Source organism: Propithecus coquereli, unplaced genomic scaffold, assembly GCF_000956105.1.
Source record: "Propithecus coquereli isolate 6110/MARCELLA unplaced genomic scaffold, Pcoq_1.0 Scaffold456, whole genome shotgun sequence".
NCBI classification, from domain to species: domain Eukaryota; kingdom Metazoa; phylum Chordata; class Mammalia; order Primates; family Indriidae; genus Propithecus; species Propithecus coquereli.
The window spans coordinates 1,826,629-1,837,464 of NW_012150352.1; the positions used below are offsets into that span (position 1 = coordinate 1,826,629).

Consider the following 10,836-nt stretch of genomic DNA (forward strand, 5'->3'; position numbering starts at 1 on the left):
GTTTAGCAGCATTATAGAATAAATGAATTGGGAGATAGATTGAAGAAATTACAAGAATGTAGCCAAGACAAACAGGTGGAAAATCTGAAAGAGGTTAAGAGGCATAGGGGTGAAAGATCTCCTCAGGGTGTCAAGAGCAGAGCATGAGCGACACACTGTTTGGAGGGGGCTTATTATGGAGACCGTAACAAAATTGACAGAATTCTAGCTCTTACATTCAGGAAGCCCAACAGATGCCAAGGAAGATTAACTTTTTAAATCCATTCTTAGCACATTATAGCAAAACTTTAGAACATCAAAGACAAGAAATTTAAAAACAGCCAAGAGAGAACATAGGTTGCCCAAAAGAAGGCCAAGAAAGGAAAGAAAGATACACAGAAACTGTGTGAACAAATGGCAAGTATAAAATGAGGTGGAAGAAGTAAATATGGCAGCAATTACATTTAATGTAAATGATCATATATTCCAGTTGAAAGATAAAGATGATGAGAATGGTTAGAGAAACAAAACCGTGAATATGCTTCTTATACAACATCTAAAACTAGGTATATGAGAGGTTGAAAATAAAAGAATGAAAAAAACATTAGGCAAATACCAAGCCTAAAAATGCTACTGTAGTTATGTTAGTATCACACAAAATAGACTTTAAGGTAAAAAGCATTGCTGAAGTAAAGGGGGCCAGGTTCGTGCTGGTAAAAGGTTCTGTCATCAGGAAGGTAATTCTGAACTTACATACGCGTAATAATAGAGCCTCGAAATACATAACACAAAAATCTACAACTACAAAGAGACTGTATCTTCCAACTCACAAGCCCAGGAAAAAGAAAGAAAAGAAAAAAAAATATATGAAGAGACTTTAAGCAAATTCATTGTATTAGGAGATGTTAACACACTTCCCCAAGTAATCAAAAGAACAATAAGATTTTTTAAAAATAAGACTATTAAAAAGCATATTAAAAAAGACAATAGTAAATATATTGTTAAAGTATATAACGAAGTAAATATAACTGTTGACAGTTAATTGCATTATAAGCAATTTACTACATATAATATATTCAATAAGTAGACGTGATTATTAAAGAAAAAACAAACCAGAAGACAGATAAATAAGGAACGAAGCGAACTTTTACAATCCTACACTCTCAACCATGGTTAGCAGCTTGGTGTAATTCATGAATAATCAGAAGATCCTGTCGAAAGACATCAGTTTTCCCCACATCAGTCAAATTCATTGCTATGCTTGTAACAATCCCTATTCATTTACTTAAGGAACTTGACAAAGAAATTTTTTTAAATTTATTTATTTTTCCTGATTCCTGGGTACCTAATCACAAAGAGATTTCAAATCAAAGGGACAAAAGGCCAAAAATAGTCAAGATGCTCCTAAAATGAATAATAAATTACCCAAGAGATGGAAGTGTATGTAGGGGTGGCAAGTACTTATTCTAGTCGAGAATTACTATAAAACTAAATTAAGATATGATGATTTTGGCAAAGGGATAGAAAAAAATGGACCATCATAATAGGATAAAGAGGCCTAAAATATACCCACATATATGTAAAAAATTTATTTGTGACAGAGCTGGCTATACTGATGGAAACGACAGGCTTTTCAATAAACAGTGCTGGGACCATTGGTCATCCAGATAGCAAAAATTAAAGTTGGGCATCTGTCGCATACTGTGAAAAGATTTAAATGTAAAAGGCAAAACTATAATATTTTTAGCTTCTATTTAGAAGAATATATTTATGACCTAACGAATTCTTAAGCCAGTCACAAAAAACATAAACCTTTAGTAAAAAAACAACAGGACTATGTTAAACTAAAGAACTTTAACATAAAGAAGATGAAGAAAAGGGAAGCTGCATACGGGAAGAAGAAATTCGCCGCATAACTAAGCAACAAAGGCCTGGTGTGGAGGAGATTAAAGAAAAACACAAGCAGTCCAGTAGGAGACGAGCAGAGCACTTGAGCAGGCCTCCAGGGAGAGGAGAGACGTGTGGACCCAGGGCAAGAGTTCAGCCTCTCATCTGTCACAGAGCACAGAGCAAGGCTCTTTATTTCTTTCTTTTGCCTAAATGCCCTGGGTGAGAACCTGCAGTAGAGCGTTGAGTGGAAGTGGCGAGAGTGGACATCCTGGTCTGGTCCCTAAGCTAGAGCTGAGCATCCAGTCTCTTGCTGTTGCTTATGATGTCAGCTGTGGGCTGCCTTTTTTTTTTTTGGTAGAAATGAGGTCTTACTGTGTTGCCCAGGCTGTTCTCAACTCCTGGCCTCAAGCAATCCTCCTGCCTCAGCGTCCTGATGCTCTGGGATTACAGGCGTGAGCCACTGCGCCCAGCCAACTGTGGGCTTCTTGTCCTTCATCAGAGTGAGGAAGTTCCCTTTTATTTCTAGTTGAGAATTTTATCATTAATGGGCGTTGGATTTTGTCAGATGCGTCTACTGATTCATTTGATAAGGAGATCATGTGGTATTTCTTTTTTAGATTCTTGATATGTGCTGCATTACATTGATTTTTTTTTTTTTTTTTTTTAAAGAGAAGGTTCTGACTCTGTTGCCCAGGCTGCAGTGCAGTGGCACAATTATAGCTCACTGTAGCCTCAAATTCCTGGGCTCAAGTGATCTTCCTGCCTCAGCCTCCTGAGTAGCTGGGACTACAGATGTGTGCCACCACATCCAGCTAGTTTTTTCCATTTTTGTAGAGACAGGGTCTCACTATGTTGTCCAGGCTGGTCTTGAACTCCTGGCCTTAAGTGATCCTCTCACCTCAGACTCCTGAGTCTCTAGGATTACAGACATGAGCCACCACACCCAGCTCTTATTTTTTCCATGTTTTTGAATAGGGTAAAAGGAAAGTTTTGCAGGAGTGCATTTAGTACAATTAAAGCAAAATCAAGTTCAGAAACATACAAAACTACCTATATTGCTCAGGGGTGCAGTGGATGTGATAAAACCAAAGAATCGCAAAGAACTTTAGAGGCTCAGTTAGGAAAACAGGCGGCTCTGCAGTGGGAGCTGGGGCTAGGCTCCCGCGAAGCTGCAGCAGCCCTCTCCATGGTTGACAGTGTCAGATTCTCCTCCTGTGCTTTGCCACAGACCTCACAAATACTCTGTTGTATCTGCTTCCCAGTCGTGTATGCTTACATTAATTACTTTTTTAAAAATTGGGGGTCTTTGGGCTGCCCAGCCAGCGAAAAAGTGCTTGGGCAGCCTCCATCCTGTGGTGTGTCTGACCACCCCTCTCCTCAGGAATCTCCAGAATCTGCTGATTCTGACCGCCATCAAGGCGGACCGCACGCGTGTCATGGAGTACGTCAGCCTCCTGGACAACTACGACGCTCCAGACATCGCGAGCATCGCCGTCAGCAGTGCACTGTACGAGGAGGCCTTTGCCATCTTCTGCAAGTTCGATGTGAACACCTCCGCAGTCCAGGTGGGCTGCTGGGTGCAGCCGTGTTGGGCCCTAGCACCCTCTGTGCGCTGAGCACCCTCGAGCCCTTGCACGTCAGACCCCAGCTTGTCTAGTGCATCCCCAGCGCTCTTCTCTGATCCTTCCCAGCCCCGCGGGCTGTAGTCCTGACCTTTGCTGTGCTTCTCCCATCTGGCTGTGAGCCTGCCCTTTCCTGAAGGCTCCCCTGTGCTCTTCTGGCCCCAGGTCAGAGGCACTGACGCCTCCCCACAGCCCTCCCTCCCTCCCCCCTCCCCTTCCAGCTCCCCACCAACTCCTCCCTGCAACCACATCCCTTACTTGCCAGTCTGTGAGCCTTTCTAATTTTATTTCCCAATCAGTTGTAAACCATAGGACATATCACTTTAGCTGCTCTCTTACCAGTATTCTTTACTTCCTTCTCTCTTCCTTTGTCCTTTTCTGTACCTGCCTGTAAAACCTCTGGTCTAGGAGCCCTTCCTTTGCACCCACATGTGGGCCATGGCCTTGCACCGAGACAGTCCACCTCTTCATGGGGGCCTGCTGCTGCCACCTCCACTACTGCATGGCAATGGCCACCACTACAGCCCAGCAAGCCCGTTTCTGTCTCTCCAGCAATCTCATTCCCCACAGCAGCTCTTGTGAACCTTCCCACAGCCTCTGTGCCCTGTCACACTGTTGGGAGGCAGGTCCCAGGTCCCACCCTGGCCCAGAAAGCTCGTCTCTTTACACCTCTTTACTGGAGTGCCTCTTCTTTGGTACCCCTCCGGTATGACGGCTCTACCTGCCCCTCAATTCATTCATCTGAGAAATGCTTAGCACCCAGTTCTTTTATGCCAAATTGAAATGGTCATGCAACTTTTGGCAGAGTACGGAAACAAGCAGAAGTCTGTCTGCTCCTTGGAGCTGATTAGGTGTCACAGAGAATGCAAGTCCTCTCATAACCCCAGGTCCTGATCGAGCACATCGGAAACCTAGACCAAGCGTATGAGTTTGCCGAGAGATGCAACGAGCCTGCCGTGTGGAGCCAGCTGGCCCAAGCCCAGCTGCAGAGAGACTTGGTGAAGGAAGCCATTGACTCCTATGTCAGAGCAGACGACCCTTCCTCTTACCTGGAAGTCGTGCAGGCAGCCAGCAGGAGTAGTGAGTGAATCCCCCTTCCATGGGGCTCCACTGCTCACTTGTGCAAAACCTGGCCGGGGCAAGAGGTTGAAGAGACTCTTAGGAATCTCTGTGTATTATGCATCCAGAGAGAGCAGAGGGCACATCTAAGTGAAAGCTTTCCAAAAGAGTGTAAGATAAATACTATTCTAGATCTTCAATCGACTGTTGCCCTCTTTTATGTGAGTAAGTAGTTTAAGCACAGTATAAATTACTATTGTGATAATGTCAAGGTCAGTGTTTTAGACCCAAGCTTTCCTGGAGATCTTCTGCTATTTCTGTTGACTGTGGCACTGACCTCTCAGGGCTAGCATAAGCATTCTGTCTCCTGGTAAAGTCTTGACTTGTGGACATGGAGATTCCCTCCCTAGGGGTGGCCCACATGTGGTTCAGCCTCTTCCCCGTCTCCTGTCTGAGATAGGGCTCTGCTTAGTGGGTGTAGTCAAGACCTTCTAGACATTACCTGGAGTCTGAGTTCTCAGGCACAGCAGGGAGGTTAACATGTCTGGCTGAGGACAGAATGAGAGAATTGAGCCCCTGCTTAAAATGATCAGTTCTGAGTTAATCTCTCTCTGTCTTCTGTCTTTAGACAACTGGGAGGATCTGGTTAAATTCCTGCAGATGGCCAGGAAAAAGGACCATGAGTCCGATATCGAGACTGAACTTATTTTTGCCTTGGCTAAAACCAGCCATCTGTCTGAGCTAGAAGATTGTATCAATGGACCCAACAATGCCCACATCCAACAGGTAGGCTGTGCCCCCGGGACTGGGCACTGCCATAGTCTGATCAGGTCAGGGACACTGGAGTGACACAGATTCATGATGGTGAGAAACAAGCCACACTAGGAATTAGGTAGCAAGTTGCTGGTATTGGTGTAGAAATTAAGACCCATGGGATTTTGACTTGTGCTTGGCTGTACACGTCAGAATGATTCCCCTGGAAGAGGCATTGCAGGTGTTCTATTCACCATGAGAAAAGAAAATTAAGTGATGAACTCAGAATTAATAATGTAGATGTATAAAATATATATATAGAAAATTAATAGCTTTCCCAGATGTCAGCAATGATCGGATGACATAATGGGGGAGGAAACATTCCTTTTTAAATAGAAATAAAACCAAGCTGAACACTCTGGCTCAGGCCTGTGGTCCCAGCTACTCGGGAGGCTGAGGTAGGAGGTTCACTTGGGCCCAGGAGTTCGAGGTTACAGCAGTCAGCTGTGATCACGCCACTGTGCTCTAGCCTGGGTGACAGGGTGAGATCAGCTTCTCTTAAAAAAAAAAGAAAGAAAGAAAATCAAAATGTTTAAATAAACCTTAACCAAAAAAACATTAAATAAAAGATCTAAATAATTGTAAAGTCTGCCATATGGGTAAAATGTTGCCCCTAGAAAAATTGATAAAGATGAAGAGGTGATGGAATGTGTTCTAACTCTGTATTAATTATAAGCGCACTCTTCATGGAAGAGCACACAAGTTGAAATAAAAAACACTGATGTGGACTTCGAATTTTTTATTTCAAAATAAGTTCCAAGTAATTGTTGGAAATTAGGTTAAAGTTTAGAAAGGAGTTAAGTTTATATAATTATGTAACCAAAATAAAATTCCAGGTGAAAAAATTAAAGGTGTAAAAATTGAGGATTTTTCCTTAATAAAAAAAATTTTAGGCCAGGGCACAGTGGCTCACACCTGTAATACTAGCACTTTGGGAGGCCGAGACAGGAGGATCGCTTGAGGCCAGGAGTTTGAGACCAGCCTAGGTAACATAGTAAGACCTCACCTGTACAAAAAATTTTTTAAGAAATTAGCCAGGCACAGTGGCATACAACCTGTAGTCCCAGCTACTCAGGAGGCTAAGGTGGGAGCATCACTTGAGTTCAAGGTTGCAGTGAGCTGTGATGACACCACTACACTCCAGCCTGGGCAACAGAGCAAACCCTGTCTCAAAAAAAGAGAAAACCTGGCTGGTGATGGAAAAATCTTTCAAAGTTAGTTTAAGCAAAGTGAGGAACTTTATGCACAACAGTAAACATATATGCCTAGAAAAATGCCCGCGATGGGAACAGTAAAGAACTCAGGTGTGGAATGGAATTGGCAGTGTTATATTATTTTCTTTTTACTTGCCTGTGTTTGCAATGTTCTTTTTTAATCAGTGACCATATAGTTTCCAAAATTGCCTTAATAATCAGAAAATGAATTAAAATGTTAGAAAACAAAACCCTGCCCTAAACCCTTCTCTGAATTAGTAGCAGGATTCTCCTGAGTCGGCAGCACTGTGGGGCAGAGCAGAAGCACTGTCACCTGCTGGCCCAGTGGGCAGAGAGTGTTCATAGGGACCAGATCCAGCCTACTGCCTATTTGTAGATGTCATATTCCCTGTGTTCCCTTTAAATTAGCAGTAACAAAAGACTTACATGATTATCCTCTTCCATAAAACACCTCATTTATGCATTCATCAGCAAACTTTTCTCTTTTTCTTTTTCTTTTTTTTTTTTTTTTTTTTTTTTGAGACAGAGTGTCACTGTGTCGCCCAGGCTAGAGTGCAGTGGCATCATCACAGCTCACTGCAACCTCAAACTCCTGGGCTCAAGCAATCCTCCTGCCTCAGTGCCCCTCAAGTAGCTGGGACTACAGCGTACCACCATGCCTGGTGCATCACCAAACTTTAATTAAGCATCAACTGTGTGCCACAGTAGGGGCTGTGGACCAGCAGTGAGAATAGTAATCAGATTTCTGCCCACATTGGTCCTAAGACCCGTAAAGACATTGCAGTATGTTAAATGGTGAGTGTGAAGGAGAGAAGTGTGGCAGGGCGTGGGTGTGAGGGTGTGTGTTCCAGTTTCAGATGGGGCCCCCTAGTGGGTGCTGAGTCTGCACCCCTCTAAGGAGGAGCCCCTAGAACAGAGAGCAGGTTGGGCGCAGGGGGAGCGTTGAGTGTGTGCAGGAGCAGGTGGCAGGAGCGAAGCTGTCCAGCCTGTGAGGTGTGGGCAGCGGTGGGGACAGGCAGCTGTTGGCCTCCACAGGCCCAGACTTGTGGGCCTTCATCAGGACTGTGGCTTCTGCTCTGGGAAAACTGGAGGATTTTGAGCAGAGGAGGGACATGGTCTGACCAGGTGTCAGCAAAGCCCTCTGGCTCCTGTGCAGAACAGAGCGACAGGCAAGCATAGAGGAGCAAGCCCAGAGAGGCCAGTCTGATGCAAGGCAGCGACCGCAGATGGTGACGAGGCAGGCGGAAGTGTAGTCAGCTCCTGATGTGTCTCGGAGGCAGAGCTGACGGTGTGAGAAGGGGAGCAGCGAAAGCGAGTCGTGCTGGGGGCCTAGGGTCTCACTTACCGATGTGGGCACACTGGGTGAAGATGCCATGGGTCTGTCCACTGGATGTAGGAGTTAGGTTGGGAGAAGTCCAGACTAGATGTTCATGTACAGCCTCTGGGGTACAGACGACACCCATGGCCACCACCCGTGTGGGAGAGCATGGCAGGGGGTGTGGGGCTGGGGGAACGGGCCAAAGAGGAGATCGGGGGCCTCCAAAGCCAGGCAGCAGGGAGAGGTAGTGATGGAGAGTAGCCAGAGTGGTGGGAGGGAAGCTGGCGGGTGTCCAGGAAACTGTGTCGGCATCTGTCTGGAGGAGCGATGACCCTGGCAGACAGTTGGGCAGAGGCCTGATTGCAGCAAGTGCAGAGAGGACAGGAAGACTCGGGACAGCTATTGTAGACATACGACACCTCTGCTGAGAAATGTGCTCTTAAGGGAAGGGTGGGAACAGGCTGGCAGCCCTGGGTAGGTGAGGAAAGCATGAGTGGGACTGGTTTGGTTTGGTTTTAAGCTGGGGAAGTTAACAGTGGTTCCTTAAGCTTGTAGGGATGGGTCAGTGCAGAGGGCGATGCTGTTGCAGGGGGAAAGGGCAGAGGTCACATGTGCAAGTGGAGTCGGCCCCTGGCGTGGTGCTGTGGAAGGCTCTCCTGACGGTCTCGGTCTTCTCAGGAAAAGGGAAGACAGATACTCAGCTTGAGGACCTACTGGAGGTTTGAGGCAGGAAGAACGTATCAACTGACAAGAAGAGAGGCCACACATTAAGGAAGTAGGGTTGGTAGTACTGTGAGCCCCTCTAGGTCAGTGTCACAACTTCAGAGAGACCCCTCAGCACTTTGGGGTCCTGCTGTCTGTGTGGCTCTACAGCCACAGGTGTGGAGTAGGCAGAGAGCTGGCTCTAAGCAGAACTGAGAGCAAGCAGGAGAGTCGAGGGTGAGTGCCAGGAGCCATCCAGCTTGGCTGTGGGAACCAGCAGGGGACGAGCGCAAGCCAGGCGCAGACAGAGTGGTGGGGCGGGGGAAGCTGGTCGGTCGCTGGACTGATGGGGCCGAGGCACTCAGGACAGTGAGCTGGACGGGAGGGGGCACTGGGCAGACAGAGGGTGCTTGTGACAGAGGTCCCAGGGCTCACAGCTCTCTGCCAAGGTCTAGGGGGTGGCCATGGCAGTGACTGGCTATTGTCATGAGGGAGACAAGGTCCTTAGAGCTGAGGAAGTCAAAGAAATGGTCAGGAAATGAGGAAGATTTGTAAGTGGTGTCAGGAAGTAGGGCTGGTGGGTGATGCCTCATACAAGATTTGTTGTCCGCAGTTTTTAGTGGGGAGCAAAGGAACAGCCTGGAAGCAGCAGGGAGCACACCTCAGCCCAGGCCCAGAGGGGTGCAGGTGTTGGGGGGGACGCAGGGTCAAGCAGGACCAGGCGGATGGAGGAGGGCGTCAGGCTGGGAGGTACGCTTTGTCCTGTGGGCATTCTTCAGCAGCCTGGCAGCTGGTGTGATCAGAAGGAGACTGACTCTTTAGCGAACAGAAAAATATCTCCGCTATCTAGAAACTTAAAACGAACTCTGGAGAAATCTGCCCATGTAAGAGTGTCTCAGTAGAGCTACCCCATGGTCCATAGGTGGGAGACCGCTGCTATGACGAGGGCATGTACGAGGCTGCCAAGCTGCTGTATAGCAACGTCTCTAACTTTGCCCGCCTGACATCCACCTTGGTCCACCTCGGAGAGTATCAGGCAGCTGTAGACAGCAGCCTCAAGGCCAGCAGCACCTGCACGTGGAAGGAGATAAGCTGCAGGATGTCTCCCTGTTGTGTTCCACACTCTTCTTCCACACAGGTCGAGTCTGGGAGCTGGCCTTGTCCAGGCGGGGTCTGAGTCCTCCGGGATGGCTCAGGGAACCTTACAGGCTGGTATTTGTGCTTGGAAGCAAAGACCCAGGAGGACCCCCTGTCGGACCAAGCAGCTCTCAGCAGTTGTCTTGATAGCATGGAATTATCAGTATTGTAAGTATTATCATAACACTTTTAAAAATCATGTCAGCTTATTGGCATTATCACTGTAAATTGACGTTTTGGGTCTTTTGTGGCAAATTGGTAGGGCAGATTGTCTTGAGGCTCTCTGATAATTTCAGAATCATTTTTAAGTGGAAGAAACTTTGCAAAGAGATGTTCAAAAGATCTAGTTTTAACAAATCTCTGAAGCATTGTTTAATAAAAGATCAAAATCGAGAGGATCGCCTGAGCCCAGACATTCAAGGCTGCAGTGAGCTATGATCATGCCCCTGCACTCCAGCCTGGGCGACAGAGCAAGATCCCGTCTCTAAAAACAAAAAACAACAAAAGAAAAAAGACCAGCCTAAATGTCCAACACCAAGGCCTTCATTAAATAGGACATACATTGCAACTCTACCCTGCTATTCAAAATGAATAGGTGGAGTCGTAAGAAAAGATTTTTCCGATATTATGTGAGAATATGTGAGGAATATACTGTCAAGCAGAACGTATAATGTAACTCCAGGGTGTATGTAAGAGATTTGGCAAGTCTAGTGTGTATATCACACATATTAATAGAACATAGCGGGCCAAAGGTTGTCTCAAGTTGACGGCGCTGGGTGATGTGATTATTTTCATTTATCCGCATTTTCTGCTTTCTCTACCATGAGAACATGTGCTGTATGTGGAGACGGGGACCCTGCACACAAACCCACCTCTGTTGTGGTGCGGCCCTCGTAGAAAGTGCAGCTCGAGGGCTTCTCTGCTCGGGAGGGTTCTTTGCTTCTCAACATTTGTTACCAGTGTGTACACACACAGTGCAGTGCGTAAAGCAGCAGTGTAAAAACGATGAGAGCAAGCTTCACCCCCACGTAAGTGGCACTCAGATGAAATGTGCTTGGATGACAATATTCTTGAGCTTTGTTAAACCCCAGACCCAAAATTC

The 10,836-nt window shown here is 46.4% G+C and overlaps 1 protein-coding gene across 1 annotated transcript in view; it reads left to right on the forward strand.

The window, feature by feature from the left end:
- Positions 1-10,836, forward strand: part of CLTCL1 (clathrin, heavy chain-like 1) — a 152,773-nt gene that overhangs the window by 123,148 nt on the left and 18,789 nt on the right. Inside the window, 5 exon segments of the mRNA XM_012654952.1 lie at positions 3,251-3,434; positions 4,379-4,571; positions 5,179-5,336; positions 9,520-9,706; positions 10,142-10,161. Coding sequence (XP_012510406.1) covers positions 3,251-3,434; positions 4,379-4,571; positions 5,179-5,336; positions 9,520-9,706; positions 10,142-10,161 — 742 coding nt within the window.